Source organism: Pimephales promelas, chromosome 5, assembly GCF_988280905.1.
Source record: "Pimephales promelas chromosome 5, fPimPro1.hap1.1, whole genome shotgun sequence".
NCBI classification, from domain to species: Eukaryota; Metazoa; Chordata; class Actinopteri; order Cypriniformes; family Leuciscidae; genus Pimephales; species Pimephales promelas.
In genome coordinates this window covers 23,811,513-23,836,069 of record NC_142773.1, presented here as the reverse complement: position 1 = coordinate 23,836,069, position 24,557 = coordinate 23,811,513, and the positions used below count along the sequence as shown (strand labels likewise).

Genomic DNA, 24,557 nt, shown 5'->3' with positions numbered 1-24,557 from the left:
GCGTACAGTAGAGCTGTACTTCCCGCGTGCATTTTGCTGACGTAATTATGACATTTGTACAAGAATTTTACGAGGTGGATGATAGCATAAATTGAAATGCTAGCTAAACACTTTATTGTGTTTTGGCAATAATATTATTTTAATAATAACGTCTTGAGTTTTTATACAAATTACATTATTATATAAATGTAATATGTAAGGAATATGCGGTTAAAAAAAAAACATGCACATGAAATACATCATAATGTTAAGGAGGACAAGGATGTATTGTCTAAAATAAATTCCATGACATTGGATTATGCTCCTGAAATGGACTCACCAGAAAACATGACACATCTATATTAGCCTATAGACAATCAAAATTTAGATATAGTTTCAAATTCTATTATTTGGCTTCAATTTTAATTATAATGCCTTTGAGATGAGAATCTCTGCAGGTCCTTTTAAGTTCTAATGAAATTAATTCAGGCCTGTTGAATGCATTACATTAACGAGCAAAAGTTTACAGTCATGTTTGAGATTAATTAAAAAAGGCAATGAGAATATGACATTATAAAACAATATAACACTATTCATTAACTATGAATACATTTGGTCCCCTGCCATTTTTTTTGGCAACAAGTTACAAGATATCATACATTATACTATTATAATAATTATCTAATTATTAAATTCTCAATACTGAAACTTAAAAAAATGTTTAGGGGAACGCCTTAAAACTTGGGGGTGTAAGAGAAAGGAGGGGTATATGCATGAGTAGGTGGTGTTCTGCGTTATTTGAATGCAAATGCAGAGAGAACAAGCCGAGACTGTGTTTGAGAGAGAAACAGGGAAAAGGAGGTGGAGAGATGTCTTTGGATTTTAGTTAGACACTGAATAGACACAGATTTAGTTTGCCAAGTGCTTAGTTCACTTTTGAGACGTTGCTTGCTCATGTATGCACTTGGCCTTCCGCCTTGTAGCTCTCTATATAAATGAAACATGGATTTTTAATTGTTTCTCAGAACTAATGCAATGAGACTTACTGTAATTTAGTTTAAAGAGAAAGATTTTCAGTCTGATTCAACCCATGGGCCATTTAGCCATTGACTTTCCCCTGCATCATGTCACGCCGGAAACAGAAAAGACCTCAGCACTTTTTCAGACCTATCCACAACACTTCGTGGCTACTTCAACATGGTGAGAAATGTTTTACCGTTTAGTAAGAGAAGCTCAATTGTTTCTGCCAGCGAGCCATCTTGCAAATGCCATTCGAGATATTTGCTGTGACATTAATGGATTCATACGTTTAAAATATCTGATCTAGTTTTAAGAAAAGTCAATGAAGCAGAGTAAAAATAAAATGAAATGTCAGTAATATTTACATAAAAATAGACCCCAACAGCTTCCGTTGAATATCCAATTAGTACTTCATCTTTTTCTGACCCAAGCTAAGAATTTAGACCACCCACGATATTGTATGTAGCTAGTGAGAATGAGAAGACCAAATAGCAAAGCAAACCTAAAGGGAACAGAGATGTGCAATATGCTGAACTGCGTTTTGAAAAGGGAATTAGAAAAAGGTTGTGGAAAAAGGTGGGCAACATTGAAAAAGAAGGAGCCACTTGAGCGGGAATGGCATGAGACTTAATTGTCTCTGTGAGCCTTTGTGGTCGTGCAGTCAGGCATTAACTGCCAGGAAGTACGTGCATAAGAGTGTGTTGATCTGTGACTTAAATTCTAGAGTTCTTTAAGTACAGGAAACTCTCACTGCATCTCTCCCTAGTATGAGTGTGTATGTATCACTATTTAAGTTTGGATTCATGCTATTATGTCCTCTGTAAATTCACATTGGTGTCTGGATATGGCTCCAACGCTAAAGGTCATTAATTTTAAGCAATCTAGTTGTTTTTAGTGGTTAACTATGGCTCGCTGACCTTTCAGGATTTGCTGGGTTAAGAGAGCAGATATATTTTTGTAAATATATATGGGATGTAATGGAATATATTCACTTACACAATTTAGAGGGTGGGTAGGTGGTTCAGTGAAGAGGTTTGGGAATTTTGTGGCGAGGTTCATTGTCCATGTTCATTGTTGCTGTGGAAACAAAGTTGGCTGTTAGCGGTGCTAAAAGCAATGTAAGCTGGTCAAGGGATGGGATTTCAGATGAGAGGGAGTGAGGGGATAGAGAGAGAGGAGAAGACAGCCATGTGCAAGACTGACTTAAAAATGAGTACAAAGTACAAATTGTGTTCATCATGCATTATGAGATATGATAACAGATACATTTTTTAATATTACAAGTTAAATGTTAAAAAAAGATTTATGATAACGGGAGTTCAAGTGGCACCGTAGGTCCCATTGATGGGAGCCTTGTTTAGAACAGCAATTCTACACTTTGGTTGGCATTTAATAGAAATACAGTGTTCCAGGTCAGCCAGAGGTATCCTCTTCTCCTCTTCCCTCCCCATATGCTATGTTTCCTTGGTGATGCTTGTGTAAACAGTGTGTAAAAACAATTTGGAAGCAATCAAGGTGACAACAAACTAAATAAAAGGAAAAGAACTAAAGATTCGAAATTGGGTTATGAGGTTCATAAGGCTAAAAACACTTGGGTTTGTCAGTTCACAAGTGCAATAACAACAATAATGTGGCAGACAACAAACAATAAACATTTAAAAACCTAGCGAGAATAAAATGAATTAAATTACTAAACTAATTGTGTAATTGAATTTATACAATCTATTTTCTGCTCACTGAATAACCTAATGACTGATTTAAAATAATGAATGTATTAAATTAATTACAATAATACATTTAGAATGATTAATCAATCAAATTGTACATTCTATTATAGGTATTGTAGGTCTTATTAGGTATTGTAGTGGCTACCTTAAACAGTTTCATGATTTGAAATGAATAGTGTATGAGTGCCTTTTCAACTATAATACATCAGTTATAATATATCAGTTTCCTGACCTGTTACCGTTTTATTCTAACTTTTTATTGGACTTGGATTTTAAACGTTGGACTAGACTACTATCTGTATGGCGTAAATTGTTGCATAAATAGTTTCTCTCTGATTTCTTAGAGGAGCAGTTGGCAGTGAAGTCCCTCACCTCTACTCTTGCAAAGAACTCTTCCTGCTCTTCCTCATACTCTACAATTCAAAGCTGCCAATCTACCTTAAACCCAAGTCCACCTGTTGAAAGGCTAACAACACCTTCTCTGACTAGACCAAGCCATTGTATCTTTCACATCCCCTGCCAGCCAATTCAATTTCCTTTAAACCTAACAGAGTCTTACCTTTCCCAAATTCCCGACATAGCATCCCATTCTACTAATCAGCCTATCACCACTACTGCACCAACCGTGCTCTCTACCCACAACATCACTCACTCACCCATGGCTTCTCCAAAGTTAGGCGTGTCAGCAACCACGACCTCTTCATCCTCCTCCATTGCTGCTTCTCTCTGTGTCCCTCCACATCCTGGAAGCCCCAATTCTGTGCCTCAGGGTCCCCCAAGTCCAGTTACACCCTCTTCCAGCCCAAGCTCAGTTCCTTCAGCCCCAGCATGTGCACCCGTCAGTATTGCTTTCATCTTGGAGGAGCTACGTGTGCTGCAGCAGAGGCAAATCCATCAAATGCAGATGACTGAGGAAATCTGTAGGCAAGTACTGAGGCTGGGAGGAGGATCCTGTGAAGTGGATTCAAAGCCATTCATACTTCCATCTCTGCCACAGCTTTGTTTAAAAGGTTCTGATAACAACCCCAGACCCTCCCGACCAAAGTCATCACCTCCCCCTACCTCTGTGGCTCCTCTTTTGGCCTGTTTCTCATCCCTGCTTCCACCTCAGACCACCTCCAAGTCCTCCAAACATTCCCACCCTCTCTTGAATGTCTTACGCCCCCATAAGGCACAGTATGATAGTGGGGTAGTTACTCCAGCAAACTTCACCAATTATACAAGTGCTGCCACATCCTCATCAATGCCCACACCTGCTGCCTCAAGCTATCCACTCACACTTTCCCTGGGCATATCTTCTCAAAAACTATCCAACACCACAGCAGCCAGTGGAAACAGTAGTCTTACCTTCCCGAACCAATCTATATCAACAGCTGCTGTCCCTACTGCCCCCTCACAGGGTCCAAAACTCTCTGCTCAAGGAGGTACGCCTGTCTTGTCATCGGGGCGTATGCATCACGCATGCCGATTTTGTCGGAAGCTCTTCAGCAGCGACTCATCCCTGCAAATACACTTGCGTTCACACACAGGGGAGCGTCCTTACCAGTGCCCTGTATGTTTCAGTCGATTCACCACACGAGGGAACCTCAAGGTCCACTTCTTACGCCACCGTGAGCAAAACCCTGAACTTTCTTTTTCATTGTTTCCCTGTTCACTTTTTGCATCTGTAACTGGTGGATCAATGGGAGGATCAGCACAAACTCAAACTGTCACCTCCAACAATACGAATGCTATTCAGAAGCTTCAGATCCAGCAAGAGGATGATCTGTGTGGTGACAGTCTTGAGGGCACTACTGCCTCAACACGCGCCACAACCTCATCTCTGCCTCCTAGTATTGATTTGGCTCTGCTGACCACAGCACACTCTCTCCTTCAGCTCAACCGTGCTGCTGCTGCTGCTGCTGCTGCTGCTGCCTCTACATCCACTACCTCCTCAATAACATCCTCATCTACATCCTCTCTGGCCTCCACCCTTCTTTCAGCTCCTGCCTCATCCACCGCCTCCATTGCTGGGGTATATAAAGGAGTGAAACAACAGCACTTTGATGAGAACACCCCACCTATACCTACTCTGCTGCCCCATTCTGCTTACTCACAGCTTGCCAACTTACCCAAAATCTTCTTCCCAGCATCTTCCACTCACCATCTTCCAGGCCATGGGTTTCTCAGGCAGACAACTCCAGCCGGATCATTTCTGCCGTCCCCGCAACAACAAATCACATCCCCATTCACAGCTTCATCCACGGCCCCTTCCATCTCAACTTCAACCTCGGACACATCAAAGCTGCAGAGACTGGTGGAAAAGTTAGAGAAAGAACCACACAGTCAGTCACACTGGGTTTCATCCATTGGGGAGACTTCTACCAGCAGCCATAGTGTAGCAGGTGCATTAAGCTATAGCAGCAGTGGTTTAATGAGCACAAGCACATTCAGTACAAATGTGGTCACCTCACTTCCGTCATCTACAATCCAAATACCATCATCCCTCTTCAGCAAGGAGTCACCTTACCTGGGACTTATGAACTCTGCTGGGACATTTGCCCCAAATCAGTGTAGTGTGTGCCTGCGGGTTTTAAGCTGCCCAAGAGCGTTGCGTTTGCACCAAGCTACCCATTTAGGTGAGCGACCCTTCCCCTGCAAGCTATGTGGTCGTTCCTTCTCAACTAAAGGAAGCCTGCGAGCACACCTTGCCACCCATCGAGCCCGCCCACCAAACAGTCGTGCCCAGAATTCTTGTCCCTTATGCCAACGGAAGTTTACCAATGCCCTTGTGCTGCAACATCATATCCGCATGCATTTAGGAGGACAGCTACCACCAGAGAACATGCCTGATACTTCAACAGAATGTGATATTTTGTCCCATCCCCAGTCTATTGAGCTGTCTGCTTCAGAGATAAGCCCTAGCACTATGGATGTTCAGTTATTACATTCTGATCTACAAACTGTATCAGATTCTAGACACACTGAATCCCTTGGTAACACTATTGGTCCCACAGTATGTCCCGCAACCTCCAGCTTACCTGCTTCACTTAGCTCAGGTCGTATACCACCTTTCGACCTAAGCCCTGACCCCTCCCTGAATCCAACCCCTCATTCACCTCCAACATTCAGACCTGATCCCCCTGACCTCTCTCTCAGTATACCTTCTCCAGTTGAATCTGCAACCCTTGTCCCTCCTGCCACTCAGTCAGCATCAGCAACAACTGGTCCTTCTGCCACTAATGAACTATCTTTTGAACTTTCCAGCAACACTGCCACCTTGGAAGACAAAATTGTTTCATGCTCCTCTGCTCTAATGAAAGGCAGTCCACAAAGAGATGACTGTGAACTCAGTGAAAATACATCTCTCTCACCCATGTCTTGCTCTGGATCCAGATCAAATCTAGAGGATTTTCTTGGTATACAAGCTCATAATGCATCCAGGGATCCTCGTCCACATCCAACATCAACACCACCTTCTGTTCTCGCGCTGAGATCTGATAGTGTGTCTACTTATACTGTACGCCTAGATGAGCCTGACCAAAGCCTTGTCCAAACATCCAAATCAATCCACCAAGAGTTCCCTAAGGAAGAAAAGACTGAAGATATACATAAAACACCAAAGAATGGTCAAAGGACAACTCCAGATTTGAGTATTAATGCTGATATAGGGTCAGACACTGTGGACAAGACAAGTGAGGACGCAGCTGAGACTGAGAGGCCTGACATACATATGCAGAAGAAGGAAACTCACTCTAGTTCAACCTCAAAGGATAAAGTGGACCTTAAAGATACAACAGGAACTGAAATGGACAAAACAGAATCAACTGCATGCATATCACTGACTCCCAGTCTTCCACCTCCCATGCCAGAGAAAAAAATCTACCATTGTTCCGAATGTGGAAAAGAGTATGCAAGTCGCAGTGGACTCAAGGTGAGTGGTCTTTTGAATTCAGTAAGCTAAACAATGTGCCATTCAATGTGAATATTCAGTTTAACATGGTACAATGTCTTGCAATTTGAGCGATACATGAAAATAAAATACCATCTCTTACTATAATTTCTAGGGACATATGAAGCACCATGGAGGAGCTGTCAAGGCACCTCGAACTCCTGCAAGGACCAAGGGCCCAGAGAGAGTGTTGCATCATGAGCGGTCACAAACTCACCACCTTGCATCGTTCCTGCCACCAGGGCATCAATGAGTTTCTTAAACCAAGCCCTTCAAAAACATCAGCAAGCATCAGAGACCTCTCCACCAATCAGTCTAATAGCTGACAAGAAAAAGGAAATTATAAAGGATACTTATGATTGTTGACTGTTAACCAAAAAAAAAAAGAAATAATAAAACAGCTCTTAATGCTACACATGTACACACAGTAATCACATTGAGGGTCCTAACTTGGTTTAAAAAAAAAATGTTCCCGATCTTTCATATTAAAATACCTGCATTGTGTATTTTAATATATGTAATAATGTCTAAATATATCTTATAGTACTTCCTTGAATATTATGTGATGTTCTTTTTGATGAATGTTAATTATTTTGTCTGTGCAAGGTTTTCATGATGGTTTTGTTTACTCTTCCAAAGTTAAGATCTGAAGGTAGCTAAGGATTTAAACAAAAGCTTTGGGTGAGAAACAGAGTAACATTTATAAAGCCAATGATGAAAATAGACTAGCCTAGTTCCTCTCTAAAAGTTATTGTATTGATGTACTATTTCTTTATTAACTCTGTAAGGATGGCAAACTTTGGAGTGCATTTCAAATTAAGAAGTATAAAATTCACTAAATACAGATTCTGAGAAAGTCTTTATTTGGACAAAGATCTTGTTAGACTATGTCGATACCTTGTTCCATTATGTTTTGGAGGGTCAGTCGTGCGCAAAATGGACTATTTAATCAACATTTGACCAAAAATTCAAGCTCGTCAATTTTCTTAATAAGATCAAATGTTTAAAAAGATATCCTTCTCAAAATGCTTATCATAGACAGAACAGCTGGAGTCCAGAGGAAATGCATGTACAATTGTTTTCCTAGATCCAATCAGTGCTTTTGACAAGCTGATATTTAATACACGTCATAAAATCTACATTAAGCAAATTCACATAAAATCTTGTTGACTTGTACTTAAACATTCTTTACTTGTACTAAATCATCAGGATTTTTGTTTTAAAAGTTGAAAAGCACCAAAACACCAAACTGTAAATATGACCTGCTGACAACCCATGTCCATTGTATACATGTTTGTCCTGTCCAGCTGTACAGTACTATACAATATACTGCTCTTAACACCAACTAGATTAAAGAGTCGGGAAAGATTGTTTAACATGCCTGTATGTTAGTCAGTGTAAACTCTTGTTACTTTAATATTGTCAGTGTAGTTATTGAAAAAGGTAGAATTTGACTAAATTCTGAGATGGACCACTATCTAGCTTAAAAGATAATCCTTTCTATATTTCTTGGTGGAAATGTTTGTTTCTATGGTGATGTTTGTTCTTTGTCTGGATACTTCTTCATGTATCTTCCATAGAAATGAATTGAGTGTATGAGTCTGACTGTGAGTTGTAATTTCATGGTACAGCTAAAAGATCAAAATGGAAATAAAAATCAGTGTATACACGACAATAACCAGAATATGGCATTATTTTTAATGTGCACACGTTTTTTAAGAGTATAAATAAATCTCGTTTACAGTGATGTTACTCTTCCTTGGTGGTCTGTGGGAAACAGTTTTCTTCACATATAGGCATCCCTAATCCGCTCACTCCCTAACACAATCAAACTCCTCTGCACTGCTTCTGTGTGTGCCACATCAAGCGCAGTGAGGGAGAAACTGGAGGAAGCGTTGACAATCTGTCTGAGCACTGGCCTCTAATCTCTTGCACCATGACAACCATGCAGAGGCACATAAGGCGGACAGGGGGGAAAGTGTATAGTCTACATGTTTGTTTGCAGGGGTATGTGTATTCTGCTGTGATGTATGGGTTTTAAAAGTGAGAACTATAAAAAGGCTTCAGAATTACAGTTACAAATGCAAAGTGGGTAACGTCGTGTATTCACTCACTATTCGTAAACACAAAGCTGGACTTTATTGCCGTAGTGGCATTTCAAATACAGTCTCCAAGGCCAACGCACTGAGAAGCAAAATATGGCATACTAAGCGCAAAAACTTGGACTTGAGGAATGGAAAAACTTATATGGCTTAATAAATAATCTTTTACTTTGTTACCTACTGAATGGATTTACTATAAGAGAAGGTCAAGGGTGGTTTCAACATGTATGGATGTGTGGAACACAAGATAGATGATAATGATAGACTGATAATGGCACATAGATATTCGTAAAAAGAACTTAAAGTTTCAGAAACACCATGATGAGTTCAAAACGCACATCATGTCTTAGTCAACATACCTTGACAATTTAACCATTTTATGAAAGTAAATTTTCACCTGCTCTTTCCACAAATCACTCAATATTGAAGCTCCTAAAAGTAAAAAAATAGGCACCTGATTGCACACTTGATACAGTATTTATATTTTTTTCTTTATCAATAAGCAACACGTAATGTCAGAATCCCACCAGTGGGCGGCAGTGTTAAACCTTGGCTTAGCTCAAGAAAGACCGAAGAAAGATATAAAATCGGTACACAGTTACGGAATCGCTATCAAGAGATTTCGGATGCACAATTTTTAAAATCTGGAGCTGCTATTGACCGTTTGTTCATGGCGCTCCTAAAAAAAAAAAAAAAAAAAAAAATCGGTACAAACAAATAAAAGGGGTAGGCTACGTGCATCTAAGGCATCATACAATAATGGACTGTGGGAATTTGTCACAAATTAAAGAGCGTGGAAAATATACACCATTGCTAACCTAATGAAAAAAAAAAATTAAATAGGCGATAAATTAATCATAATGTTCCCTTTCCTGTAAAGCTGAGTCAAATGAAATAAACATTGACCTATTTGTTTTTTCTATAATGATAGGGACTTTCCAATGACTTCCATACACTCATACTTTATTTATGACTGTCAACACAAACAATACCATAAATTAGATTAAAGCAATGCCCTGGCATTATGCACATATTTTTCCATTCAATCATGCCCATGCTGTTTGCTTTCAAAATGTTTTGACCCGCCGCATTCAAGCAATATTATCACATAACACGGTCACCAAACGAATGTCAAGCAAAACCATGAAAATTACAATGGTTTGGGATAAAAAAAAATTAAAAAAAGGAAAAAGGTTGAAGTATTTTCTTTGTCCACAAGGTCGAGCCAACCAAAGCGGTTGAAGTCAGCAAAGGCCATTAAGTTCGAGTTGGAGGGGAGCGGGATGGACTAATGTTGAGGAGGCAGGGCTTTGACTTTTCAGGATCAGTTTTTGGCAACACCTATCGAGTGACCACGTCTACAGCCCAGAGAAAGGGGCTGCTGTGCACATGAAACCGAAGATTTGATCCAACAACGCAATGAAAGAGAAATAAGACAAGAGATATTTACCAAGGATCATTGTTTATATTTACACTGCGTTCTCTCTATGAAATATTTCTATGCAGTGCATAAAACAATATGATTTTAGGGCTTAGAGTTCCAGTCAATGCGATGCAATAGCAATCTATAGCAGTAATTGTTTACATTTTGACAACCTTCAGTATTCTCCCCTCTCCTGGAGAAATTAACGTTCTCGTCGATTTCCTAACGTTAACGTTAGCCGGTTATTATTTTTTTTCTTTCTAAAGCGTGGTTATGTTTTGACAGTTACAAAGAGCAGCCAGTCTTTATTAACAGAAATAAACTTTTTTCAACAAAGGACTCATCGACTGAAGAATGATTTGGAGCGGGCTAACGGAGCTGTTGCTCCTAATATTTGTGTGCGCCCACAGATCGTCCTCAAAACAAGACATGAAACCGGAGGTGAGTATCCTGAATTATTGTCCAGACTTATTACAGATATTTACCACTGATAAGGCACCCAGATATTCTGCGGTGGCAAGTGTTTTACCTTGTGCTTGAAGATCACCAATGCATACTAGAAGCTGTGCAGCAGCATTGCTTAAATCCATAAAATAGTCTAATAAAACTCAAAAGGAAACACTTTTTAATCAAACATACCTCTAAAGTGGATAACACTTTAATTGGCAATTAATGTACAACACTACTATAATACATGCATGCACATGTGTGACCTTCATTGAAGTTGGTCAATGCTTAACAAACAGATTGTATGATATGAGACTCGTGCACATAATTTGGGAGACTTCACTTAAAAATTAAATTTCTGTCATCATTTACACCCTCAAGTTGTTGCAAACCTGTTTGATTTTCTTTCTTCTGAAAATAAGTTATTTTGAAGAATGTCCGTAATCAGACAGTTGATGGACCCCATTGACTATCATAGTAGGAATAAAATACTAGTCTGATTACCGACATTCTTCAAAAAATCTTCTTAAAAAAAGTGAACTATTTCTTTAAGGGCCCTTAATCATGTGAATCAGACAATACCTGTCAAGAACATATAGGGGTCATATTTCACTACAAAATCAGGAAATAAAGAAAGAAAGGCATGAAGAAAATGAAACATTTTTGCATTGTGGGATTTGTGGCATTAAACAAAATCTCAAGTTTTCTTTTCAGAAGCAAAAAAAAAATCTCATTCTCATTAAAGATGTGTATATATTCGTGTGCTTATGTATGCCGAGGTCTTATTTCACCCCTCTTATCTGATGTATGCTGCTTATTAAATTATTAATAATAAAAAGATTTAATTAGTCATTTTGAAAATCGTCCTTTCAAAATACACATTAAGACATTTGAGAGGGAACATGCTCAAGTGTCATGCAAATAATGCCATGATGCAAAACAACTCAATAGTCCTAAAATAGGCTTCAAAAAATATAATGTGACAGGTTTTCATTAGATTTATTTGAAATGAAATGAAAACGGTTTAATTTATAGATCCTTTTATACACACTAATTTCCTTTTAAAGTTATCATGTTGTTATTAACATTGTAAGGTTCTGAAATGAAATCTTTATATGGGAAAGATTTTATTAGCTTACAGTCAATAGCATTATTCAGTCACAGATGTTTAGATTTAAGTATGTCTGATCTCTCTGGCTGCTCAGTGATCAAAGTAAACACTTTGGAGTGGATGATTCTGAATTAAGGTCAAGTGAGAGACCACAGAGATTGAAAGATGCTGAGGATGCAAAAAAAGAACGACCAATTACCACAAGAAAACAGGAAGAAAAGTCCTGACTGTAATGTTGTGGTCAGAGGGTGGAAGGATATGCTGAGGATGAGATTGGGGGGAAAGGTTTTTTTCTGTTATGGATGACATCTGTCCTTGGTTATGGTCAAAAATGAGAGGAGGGGTTTATACAGGGTAGTAAACTTCATATGGACTCTTTTTTTCCTCCCGTTCTCCACTTTGGCTTACAGGAAGTCATCACAATCCTGCAGGAAGTTTTTCTAATTCCTTAAGGATATCCTTATGCTATAGACTCATGCACATCTGTGGTTTTAAACAACATTAGCATCTGTATATATCCACCTCCCTTTGTTGTTGAAATTCAGACTATGGTTATATATACTCCCACACTAACCACGGCATGTTATTTTTGTGATGCACTTCTCGTCATTGACAGCAATGGACAGGTCTTGGATAAGTCACCTGATGAGTGCTACTACATTTATGAAGAACTTTCAGGGAGTTTTGCATCATTGTACTTTATTTGGATGCGTATTTGGCAAATAATGGCTAGTCACATCCTTTATAGGACAAAACCAGAGGAAATTGCCAGGGGATTTTCCGTACGGCCTTGACCACACGGCTTTAGAACAGATGTACGATGATGCCAACAGTTAGAGACGTGGTGTCAAAGTATAAGGAAGGAAGTGGGATGAGGAAGGGGGTGGCATGTTACAGAAAAGAGACACAAAGAGATGGGAATAAAATGGGATTGATCTTTTCAGGCAGGAAATGTGGTGGGGTGCGTATGATGCAAGTCTGCATAAAGAATAGAAGTTATTGTGGGCTGAGAAGTGATGTCATTTCAGAAATGATAGAATAACAGAGAAATGAAAGACTGAATTGGACTACAAATTGTCCAGTTCCTGTCGCTTCAGGCCAAAAAATCCACAGAATATTGCAGTCAGAAAGAGTCAGAAAGGTCCCCTAATGTTCCTATTATGCACTTTCCATTTAAAAATAAATATATTTTTTATAACAGCCAAGTGCCCCAGGTGTAAAAAATTTGTTGTTATTATACAATTATAACTGGTAAATCTTCTTTTTTTTTTCAACAGACCATCCATTCACCAGTATTCATAAAAAAATGAAAAATTAAAAATAAATAAATAAATAAATAAATTACCACTAAAGAATATAATTTATTCCAAGGGATTTAGGTGTATCACAGTGCACGAATTTGCATAGTTTGGATATTTTTTCGCAATAAGTAAACTTCACTTGTAAACTCGTGGTAGTGTAAACTCCAATGACATTAGCCATTTATTTTCTGGGATATTTCTGTTGATGTTAAGACATTGATACATTTACCCAGCTGTTGAGTTTCTATGGCGTAACCTGAGCAGCTGAACTACATTTTTATTATTTGGCTTCGTTGGATTTGGATTCACCACATGTTCACCCAGATTCTGTGTTATTCCATTGGCCCAGAGTAAATGGAAGTTGTGACTCATTTTCCCTTGAAATTGCATGTCTTTCTCAAGTCTCTCTGATTGTATTATGCATATGGGTGCAAACACAAAATGGTGCCTATTGCTCCTTTTATAAAAGGTATTGCATGCTGTCATACCCTGTAAAACGTTTTGAAAAGGTATTTTCTGGCATGTCGGGCAAAAATTAATGTTGACTGAAATTATTTAATACAATTTGCAAGCTATGACTACAAGCAGGACTGTTTCTGTATTCTCCATTGCATTGGAAGTGATTTATTAGACCCTCCTGGGGTGGTATTTGTTTTCTTTATAATTAATATAAAATTAGTAATTGAAAAAAATATGGATGGCTATGACAAGATCACCTCATAGAACCATGGGATGTCAGCTATTTCAAATGATAAAACATTTGCTACTTTGGATACTTACAAGTACACAACCCAACAGAGATCTTTACAAATAGCTTTCCCTAGTCTTGATTCTCAGTATAATGACATAATCATAGACCGGTCATCTTGTAAATCTGTTACCACCACTTTAGCATACCTCAGAAGTCGAGAATGGCATAGCAGTAATTCATATGAATATTATGTCCAAATTGTATTTATAACTTTAGGGAAGAATGAGTTAACTTTCCTGTAAAAATGTAATGCCTTTTTTTTTTTTTTCGTGGAAATGATTTATTCTTTGAGGAAGACAGCTAGTATTTGAAAACAGAGGTAGACTCTGCCGAGATGGGTTTGAGCTCCAATTTCGAACTTGTTTTTTAGGGAGTTGAAAGAAATGTTGCGGAACAGCAAGTAAATCACACATGATGTTTATCCCATTTCAGTTCACTACACACTACTTACATCTATCACAATCTCAGACATCCCCCACCAATCCATATCCCATGAACAGCCTTCCTTCCCTCATATGGATATAACACACTGAAGCTTTGTTTGCGCTTTGGAGGACTAAGAGCGAGTCACAGGCATCCAGATAAACTGCACTATTCACTGTCTGATGATAGAAAGGAATGGAGAAGCATTAAGAGGAAGTTAGGAAAAACCAGACGAGAAAAGATACTGAGACAACAGAAGGATGCAGGAACGGAGTAAATAGATGATTAAAAATAGAGGAAAATAAAGGAATAAAGAGTACAAGAAAACAGGATGTTCTTACAAAAAACTAAATTTCCAGGATTACATCAACTTGGAATACATTCTCTGAAGCATCTGACTGTGGACGTAATCGCATCTGCTGCCAAAACAAACACTCAAAAACACATTCAGCCAGAGAGCACCACAATAGACATAAAACATGCTGATCACGCTGAGGAACCTCTTTCTGTTGACACTTTACTCACAAAGACCACACAAGCAACGACAGACCAAATCATGTGATCCACATGTTTTTCTCTATATGACCTACAGCTGAATGAGGGTGTAGTGAGGCCCCATAGGGTGTGTCTACATTGTTGCCCTTCATTCCTGCTGTAGTGTGTGTGTGTGTTTGTGAGAGAGAGAAAGAGAGAGAGAGGTGGAGGAGGTAGGGAAAGGGGGATTACGGGATAAGTTCTCTGTCTCTGAGGTTTCAATGGTATTAACCAGAAATTCCCAGGGAAATTACTGACTGACAGTTTGGTTTAACTGGAGACAGTATCTTGTCTCCCCAAGGGAGAAAGATAACATTTCACCTTTCATCATCTCATCTATCATCCAATATTGCTACAAACAGAAATGCATTTCTGCTGTCTCAAAGGAAAGCAAGGTCATACATCAGTCTAGACACACACTTGATATATAGATTTGTTTAGAAGTATTTTTTAAGTGAATTTCTTTTTTTTCTTCTTCTATTTTAAGTGAAAGTTCTTGTTCTGTCAACTCAATTTCTAATTCACACTCACCAAAGCTATTTATTCAATGCACAGTAATATCAATTGTTAAGCTATATGCGTTATACTATATCAAAAAATCTTTTTCTTAATCAGTATTTTGTCTGGTTGTCCAGTAAAACAAGTTAGCATTTAATTGAGAATCAAAATTGCATAAAATAATAATAAACAAAACATATCTTGAATTTAGCTTAAGCTATTACAAATACGTTTTTTTTTTTGTTTTATCTAGCAAAGTTTTGTTGGAATTGAGCAAGAGAAATAAAATTAAGATACACAGGTCAGTACGGCTTTTTAAAATGGTTCAGTCTTGCACACCAAGACTGAATTTATTTGATCAATTTATTTTTTAACTTGGTTTTTATATAATTTAATATATGGTTTTCTATTTTAATATATTTTATATAATGGCAAAGCTGAATTTTGAAATCATTACTTCAGTCTTTAGACATGATGCGTCTGATAAGCTGATTTGGTGCTCAAGAAACATTAATAATTTTCAATATTAAAAACAGTTCTGCTGCTTTATATTTTTTATACACCTTTTTCAGGATTCTTAGGCCCTTGGTATTAAGATTCATTTTGGTTGATAGGATCCAAAGTGGACGATGCTAAATACAGGTGTAAAACGTTTTGAGCTTGTCCACTTTCAACCACTTCCAGAGGTAGTCGAAAAACGTACTAAGGACAATGTTCTCTAACCATTCCTGATTTTAAAACGCACTCACCGCGTTCGCTGTGGTCTTGTGGCTATCAGAGCAGAAACTAAAGCTGATGCTTTCCGTTTTTCTTTGTCTCCGGGCGCGTTCATATGTAAATTGCACAAGATTATTTTGTCCATTTGATCAAAAGATCTAAAAAAACAAAAACATACTTTTACGCACCCATAGACCCTCACCTCGAAGAAATCGGGACAGAAGTGGTTGAAAGCGGACAAAATATGGATAAATATACCAGGTGTAAACGGGTGTGTCTGCCTCATCCACCAAAATGCATCTTAATACCAGGTGGAAACAGGGCCTTCAAAAGAACAGAATTTATTGGAAACAGATTTTTTTTATCATCACTTTTGATCAACATACTGACCCCAAAACTAACTTTGAATGGTAGTGTTCATTAAAAAAATAATAATGTCCTAAAATTTAACTATTTAATTTACTGTAAAACGAGAGAAAATAAGGATCAAGAAAATCATTTATACAGATACCTATAAAAAACTAACCAGGTGAAACTTTAGCAAGCTTAATGATGCAGTCATACAACAGATCTGCATGACAGTATGTCCTCATACGACATCGCTCTAATATCTATTCATATAGTTGTGAAATATTGTTCAGTAATGAATATTTTTGTCTCTCTTTCTGTCCCATTCTAGGCATGGCTACAGCAATATGGTTATTTGCCACCTGGTGATCTCCGCACACACACGGCCCGCTCTCCTCACTCCGTCTCCTCTGCCATTGCTGCCATGCAGAGATTCTATGGCCTGAAAATCACTGGCAGCATGGATCCTACTACTCTAGAGTAAGTCAGATGCCCACATGGTTGTGGAGACAGCATGAGTATATTGTATTTCTTAAAAATAAATAAAAAAATAATATATATATATTTTCCTGACAAAAAAATGGGTCTAGATGATGCATTATTTCCTACATTGGATCAGTGTCACATTTTCTGAACACCTGTGGCTAGTTCAGGAGATTCAAGAGCTTATGGATATCTCTGTGGAATTATTTTGGCCCATCAGTTATGCGCTTGTTAGTCATGGAAGGAGAGTATGGAAAACTAGAGAATTGTGTCAGCAATCCTCCACTGGTGTGCAATGAGGCACGGAAGATGTAGAATATACGAGGACGCAAATTAACGGCCGTCCTGTCCAAAATCACTGAAATTAAATCTGTTGTGCGGTGAATGATCTAATGTATTGGACTGTGATCGCCAGGGCAATGAAGAGGCCCCGCTGTGGCGTCCCAGACAAGTTCGGAGCCGAACTGAAAAGCAACCTGAGAAAGAAGCGCTACGCAATCCAGGGACTGAAATGGGACAAAAATGAGCTCACATTCTGGTAAGAGACAACCTTAACTCTATTCTGCTGGATCAATAAAGAAGAACTGCAGTCGTTTTAGGCGCAAAACTCTCGTCCAAGCCATTACCAATTAATTGGGGTTTGCTGTCATAAACGTTTAGATATGGCTGTGGCTATGCTTTAGTAAATACACACCACACTTATGGAAAAGTCATCTTTGGCCTTACTATACGATTCTGCTCCACTGCAGCCAGGGCCAAGATTCCTGTGTGACTTGTCTGTAATGTAAATCACTTTCTCTCCCCCTCTCCTTTCTATATTCCTGTTTTTCCTATGGCCTACTTTCTCTGATTACCTCTCCAATTCTTCTTTCTTATCTCTTTCTCAAGCATACAGAACTACACACCAAAAGTTGGTGAATACGAGACATTTGAGGCCATCAGAAAAGCCTTTAAAGTGTGGGAAAGCATTACCCCTTTGCGATTCCGAGAGATCCCTTACAGTGACATTAGAAACAAGGTTGAAGACTTTGCCGACATCATGCTCATCTTCGCTGATGGCTTTCACGGAGACCCCAGTCCGTTTGATGGTGAAGGAGGCTTCTTGGCTCATGCTTACTTCCCAGGCAATGGCATAGGAGGGGACACACACTTTGATGCAGCAGAACCTTGGACAATTGGCAATCGTGACCTGTTGGGTAAGCAAGCAGCAGCACCACCAGAAGTTTGGGAATACTCTCTTCACTCGTTTGTGTCAGTATGGATGGTGGTTCCTGTTTAGACATGCATAAATTAGTTGGTCAGCCTACTGGTTTGAATATTTGTGTTAGAAAGTGTAAGGCAAGTCCAAGCAAGTGTTGTTTGTGCGCACTTTTATTGAATTGATTTGAATCAGCCTTACCTTTTCATGAGAATGTTTGGAACGCCTCTATCGGAAAAGCTTTATTCATTCTTTGACGTTTCCCTGCTGTGGATTGAATGCCTAAAAACAAGCTTTGAAAGAAACAGAATAAGATCTCCCAGCAGTCATTCTGTGCTATCTATTCTTTGCGTCTTAAAATTGTTGTTTTTAATGTGCACTACACAATTATACTGAATGCTACTTAAGGTTAGCCAAATTTATCCTCAGCTGACATAGTTCTCTTACTTTCATTCAGGTAATGATGTGTTCCTGGTGGCTGTTCATGAACTGGGTCACGCCCTGGGATTGGAACACTCAAATGACCCATCGGCCATCATGGCTCCCTTCTACCAGTGGATGGACACAGAGAACTTTGAGCTTCCTGAAGACGACCGTAAAGGGATTCAGCAGCTTTATGGTAAAACAGTCAATATCTTCACAACTTTAATTGTTAAACCACACCATAGTTCTGTCAAGTCAGGGTTATTATCATTAACTGAAACTAATTAAACTGTTAAATAAAGTGAATTTTCATTGAAAAACAGGCTAAACTAAAATTAGAAGTGTTACCTCGGCAATTAACTGAAATGAGTTTCAGGGTGTTTACATGACAACAGTGTACTAAAATTACAAAAGTTTTTCCTTTGTGTTTTTCGCGTACAGACGATGTAACTTTGTAAAGAAATGCTACAAGCTTGCAGACTGAACACGTAACATGTCTGCGTGTCAAGCATGTCTGTTTTCACAAATTTGCATTTTTGTACTTTACATTGAGAAATGGTATCAGTTTCAAAAACGTATGCTTAGAAATCAGTTTGAAAAATTAGTTCAGTCCCCTAAATTGCCATTGTTGTGTATTAACAGCCAAAATGCAATTAACTAAAACTGAAATAAAAATACATCCAACCTAAATTGTAATTTTTAAAGCAATCATAAATAAATTATAATACACTAACAAAAAATACAATAGCACATAATAAAATTACAAAATATTATACAAATGAAAAATGAAAACTATTTTTTTTAATTTTATAAAAACTACATGAATAAATGTAAATGCAAACAAGCTAATTAAGCACTGACTACTAATGAAACTAATGAAATGTAAATAACAGTGGAAAATACAGTGATGAATAGCAGCATTTTACTAAATATTTAGGATTAATTTATGACCTAATTCACTAAGCTGAAATTGTACTCTCTGCAGGACCAAACACGGGAGAATGGCCACGACCACGACCACCTGTCACCCCTCGGACCCCCCACCACACTCCATATCCCACACCATACAGGCCCGGGGGACCTGGCTTTGGACCTGACATCTGCGAGGGCCATTTTGACACCATTGGCATTTTCAGAGGAGAAATGTTTGTGTTTAAGGTACTAACAGAATATTTGTGTACATATCGGGTTGGAGATCATGCGGTATGTGTGTTCATCACAATTTCTGTACCTGTGTTCTAGGATAAGTGGTTCTGGCGCGTCCGTAATAATCGGGTTATGGAAAATTACCCTATGCCAATTGGACATTTCTGGAGAGGTCTGCCTATAGGTCTCAATGCTGCCTATGAAAGAGAGGATGGAAAATTTGTCTTCTTTAAAGGTATTAATAGTCTTCTATCATGATTTCAATGGAAAAAAAGGGGATTTGGCTTTAACAGGCCAGCTTCTTTCTCCAGAAGTAATGTATTTTGTCATCTCTGGCTTGCAGGGGACAGGCATTGGGTGTTCACTGAGTCGAACTTGGAGTCAGGTTACCCGAAGACTCTGAGAGAAATGGGTAAGGGTCTTCCGAAGGACAAACTAGACGCAGCCCTCCTCTACACACCTAATGGCTACACCTACTTCTTCAGAGGAAACAAGTTAGTGGCTTTGATATCTAATTATATAGGGCATGAGCACAAAGGGAGCTTAGATCTGAAACCATTTCTTATCTTCAATCAGATATTATCGTTACAATGAAGACACGCAGTCAGTGGATCCAGATTACCCCAAACCTGTGAGCACATGGCAAGGCGTTCCAGATAACATAAAGGCTGCCTTCATGAGTCAAGATCAAAGTAAGTCTTTTGTCATCTTCTGCTTTTAAAAAAAATCAACCTCCAGTCTAAGCGCTTGAGCTGTTTTAGCTTTCACTTCACAAACATTTCTAAAATTTGATTTATAATCTGCTTTTTTATTCTGACATGGTTGTTCTTTGTCAATTCTGTATAGGATACTGTCAACCAGACACACAGAATTCTGCATAAACCCAAGAAAATAAAATCCTCGTAACCTCTTACTATGTTCAAAACACACACAGCACGGTTCTAAGCAATTTGTCTGTCCATACAGAAAGCAAAAACACTGCGTAATGTAGTAAAATCACAGGCAATCAGAAGTTTTCTGTTTACTCTGATAATGTTACATAAGATTTCTATTTGAAGTAAATGCTGTTTTTTTAGTTTTTTATTTCTATTCATATTAGGAATCCTGAAAAAGCATGGTTTAAAAACAGTTGTACAGCTAAATATTTTTGTGGAAACTTTGACAATAATAATAAATGCTTCTTGAGCTCCAAATCAGCATATATATATATATATATATATATAGTGTGTATATATCCAAAAAAGGTATATATATATATATATATATATATATACACCTTTATATATATATATATATATATATACCTTTATATAAAATAGTATTTATCACATTTATCAGGACACAAGTTGTGTCCTTTGTCATTTCCTGACTCCCATCACTTCCTCTTTCCAAATATTTCCACACCCCTCTCTACTATCCTGTTTAGTACTAAAAAACCCCAAAAAACTTTAATTACTGTAGTTTTATTGAAAAAGTCAGGATGTAGGCTTTGGGCCAAATATCACTACTATTGTGTAGTCCTGACCTTTTCTCTCTTAAATTCACAGGTTACACCTACTTCTACAAAGCCAATAAGTACTGGAAGTTTAACAACCAGTTATTAAAAGTAGAGCCTGGATACCCCAAGTCGGCACTCAAAGATTGGATGGGCTGTCCTAATGAAGACTCCAGTGGCGGAGGAAGTGACCGTGATCGTGAGCGTGAAAGGGAACGGGAGCGTGAAAGGGAACGTGAACGTGAAAGGGAACGTGAACGTGACCGCACACATGAAGAAGACAAGACTGAGGAAGAGGGCAAAAAGGAGGAGACGGAGGTGATCATAATCGAGGTTGACGATGCAACCAACAGTGGGGGAGGAGCAGCTGCCGTGGTGGTGCCACTTATGTTGCTGGTAGGCGTGATCCTTACGCTCGGAGCACTTCTCTTCTTCCGCAGGTACGGCACACCGAGACGCCTGCTCTACTGCCAACGCTCCCTACTGGACAAGGTTTAAACGTTTAAGAAGGGATAATGGAAGAAAGGGAAGGGGAGGAAAGGAGAGAATTGAGAATATGGAAGAAGGAGACTTACTTGCAAAGCAAAACCAAAATGAGAAAAAAAGTAAAAAAAGAAAAGGTTTTGGTCAAAAAGGGACCCTTTGTTGTTTACTTTAGAAATGATGCCACTCAGACAAATCTCTGCATTTTTATATTTTGTAATTAGTGGTCTTGAACATTTTGCTTTCACACCTGTGCCGAGCTGTTCAAAGGCATTTGGTACTTGTCCCCCCACCCCGTGTCACATTCACTTCATCTCTCCCCTCTTCTCTCAATTTCTTTCTGTTCTTTCCCTTCTGGTGTAGAACATGACGCCAGCTCATCGCTGTTTGTTAAGCCTTTTGTAAAAGTCCTTTTAAAGTTATGATTGTTGTTGTGTGTCTGACTCATTGTGAATTCCTACCCACTGTCGAAAACAGAAATCAGAAGACTTTGTACTTATCTCAGGTTGCAGCCGATGCTTATCACATTTTGCATTCCATGCAACCATAATAACAAAAAAGTGCCGCTGCCAGGTACAGCCATGGTTTTTGGATGTGGTACCATGGTAAAGGGTCCTCACAGTGATGGAAAGTATATTAAACTTAAAATACTTTTGAAATATCATTAGGAAAAATGTCAATTTAGTTTTAAAGTTATACTCTAAATATAATAAAATGTAAAATGTAATTAAAAAAAAAACCTTCCAGGATAAGACTAGAAAAGTCAAAAAGTGCTTTAGTGCCATGATATGATATTCTCTATAGTACCATATAAATACCACAGTGCATGAATAAACAGTACTGCTTCCTTTTACAGTACAGTACTTACCTAGAAAGTACTGGCTAATATAAGGTAAGTACATGGGTTAGGGGTAGGTTCAGGGTTAGTACCTAGTTATTACCCAGTAATTGTAATTACTACAATAAGTACATAGTATGTACATGGGTAACAGGACTTTAAAAGGAAGCGTTACCGAATAAACTAATCATTCTGTACCATGGTATTACCATCTCTGAACCATGGGACCACCATAGTACTTGTGTAAGTGATTCCATGTGCACCAGATATCTTGAAACATTATCTGCATTGGCTCATGAAAGGTCATTCTTATAACTAAACCAACACAGGGTCTGTTCCCACCCCATGTAACTCCCAACTCAGGTTAAGAATCCAAAGTCATGTGCCTTTCCAAAGATAATTGATACTTATCCCACTAACAATGCCTGCAAAGCTGTGCTGTCTGTCTGTGTCCTTCAGTAGTATGGCTTTATATTGTACTGTATTTCAAATAATTACTATTATTGATAATGATGATGTCAGTATCATTATGATTATTACTATTGTTATTGTTCTCCGTGTCAAGAATGTGTTTTTTTTATTTTTATTTTAACAATTGTCATTAAAAATGTCCTGCTGGACAGGCAATAATGTATGTCTTATGAAGTGGCCTTAATTTGGGGGAAAGTGAATGGGTGGGTTTGTATTTTTGAAATGAAATAAATTTTTAAATATGAAAATAACATTGTGTTTACAATTATTGATAAATTGTGGTGCTTTTTTTTAATTGGAATTTTAAAGCTGGATAAAAAAACAAAACAATAATGATAATAATATTTAAATGATGATGATCATTATCTAAAAATAAATTGTGCTTGTTTCAAACCTTTTTTTATGTTTAAGTCAAAAATAAAATATTTTGTAAGTTTTCTTTGCTGTCAGATTTTTCTTTTTTTTATACTTTCTATGTTGTTTTAAAACATATGGCATAGTCAAAGCTGAATTCCTTACCCAAAAATAAAAATTCTCCTGTATGACTTTTTTTCCTCTGAGGAACACCGAGAATTTTGAGATTTTGAGAAATGTTTTTATTCTTTATAACGGAAGTCAATGGTTACCAAAACATTCTTCAGAATAACATCTTTAGTGTTCCGCAGAGGAAAGAAAGTCAAACATGTTTGAATCAACATGAGGGTGAGTAAATGATGACAGAATTTTTTATTTTTGGGTGAACTGCGCCTTGGTAACATGTTTGTTTAGCCTACTCACTCTCCTGCACAACAGCGAGGGGAAGGGAAACGCATCTCTGTGTCCTAATCTCCAGCTGCTCCTCTTAACCTGCATCCGATTCCAAGACTTCTTGCCTTCCTCAGCCATATTTTCCGAACTGCTCTTTTACTTTAACTCCCTGTAAGAAACATATTTCGCATTAGCGCATCTCATTTTGCTCAAGTTATGACCACACAGAATAAGACAAACATCCTGCTTTTTCACACATACAATTTGATACCCCCACATTAGCTTATTTCTTTTGCATAGAACTACCTTTCTTCTCGTCATTTCAGTCCATACTTCTTTCTCCTCCCTTTTGCTGGCACTCGGAAACACTTGGCCATATAAATGGGACGGAAAAAGTAGGCTAGGTCCAAGGATTAAGCGAAACCAGGAATGATTATAATTCTGCAAACCCCTTTGGCACTGTTCACAAGGAAACATATCTCTGTTGTAATGCGAGCGTGTGCGTCTTTGGGAATAATTACACTTCCAGATACTGATTGAGGAAAAATCATCCATGTAAATCAGAGATGACACTCAATCCAATGTGTTAATGTACATTTTAGTGAAGACAGCCGTATGTATTTGCCGTTTGGAATAAGCGTCAGGAGATGGATGATGTTTTGGCACTCTGGGTCCAGTCACAAGGCTTTCAGGAGGCGGACGTTCGGAGGCCAACGATCAAGGAGAATTCCATCAACAACATCTGGAATCCAAACTGCTTTATTACCAGCACACTGCAGGAGAGAGAGAAAAACATGGCTTATCTGTGCTGCATACACTGTTGATGTAATACTAATGACCAATGATCTTGATCTTTTTTTCAATCAGGCATGTCTAAACATAAATGTGCATTGCAATCTAATAAGATACCAAATGACAGGCCCACAAAGATGTATAATAAAGTATATTAGTGATGAATTGT

General features: G+C 38.2%; 2 protein-coding genes and 1 non-coding gene across 3 annotated transcripts; all 3 read left to right on the top strand.

Annotated features, from left to right (window-relative positions):
- Window positions 1-713: 713 nt before the first annotated feature.
- sall2 (spalt-like transcription factor 2) lies at window positions 714-7,055 on the top strand. The gene is made up of 3 exons (XM_039654696.2): window positions 714-1,179; window positions 3,071-6,639; window positions 6,773-7,055. Exons 1-3 carry the CDS (start codon window positions 1,104-1,106, stop codon window positions 6,908-6,910), a joined length of 3,783 nt encoding a protein of 1,260 aa, XP_039510630.2. The 5' UTR covers window positions 714-1,103; the 3' UTR covers window positions 6,911-7,055.
- Window positions 7,056-9,202: 2,147 nt separating this feature from the next.
- Window positions 9,203-9,440, top strand: LOC148981436 (U11 spliceosomal RNA). Its single transcript, XR_016168742.1, has one exon. It is a non-coding gene; the product is annotated as a U11 spliceosomal RNA (small nuclear RNA).
- A 695-nt stretch (window positions 9,441-10,135) lies between these two features.
- mmp14b (matrix metallopeptidase 14b (membrane-inserted)) lies at window positions 10,136-22,000 on the top strand. Its single transcript, XM_039654727.2, has 10 exons — window positions 10,136-10,623; window positions 16,644-16,792; window positions 17,211-17,333; window positions 17,684-17,991; window positions 18,451-18,612; window positions 19,402-19,574; window positions 19,659-19,797; window positions 19,906-20,056; window positions 20,139-20,254; window positions 21,110-22,000. Exons 1-10 carry the CDS (start codon window positions 10,537-10,539, stop codon window positions 21,553-21,555), a joined length of 1,854 nt encoding a protein of 617 aa, XP_039510661.1. The 5' UTR covers window positions 10,136-10,536; the 3' UTR covers window positions 21,556-22,000.
- The last annotated feature ends 2,557 nt before the right edge of the window (window positions 22,001-24,557 follow it).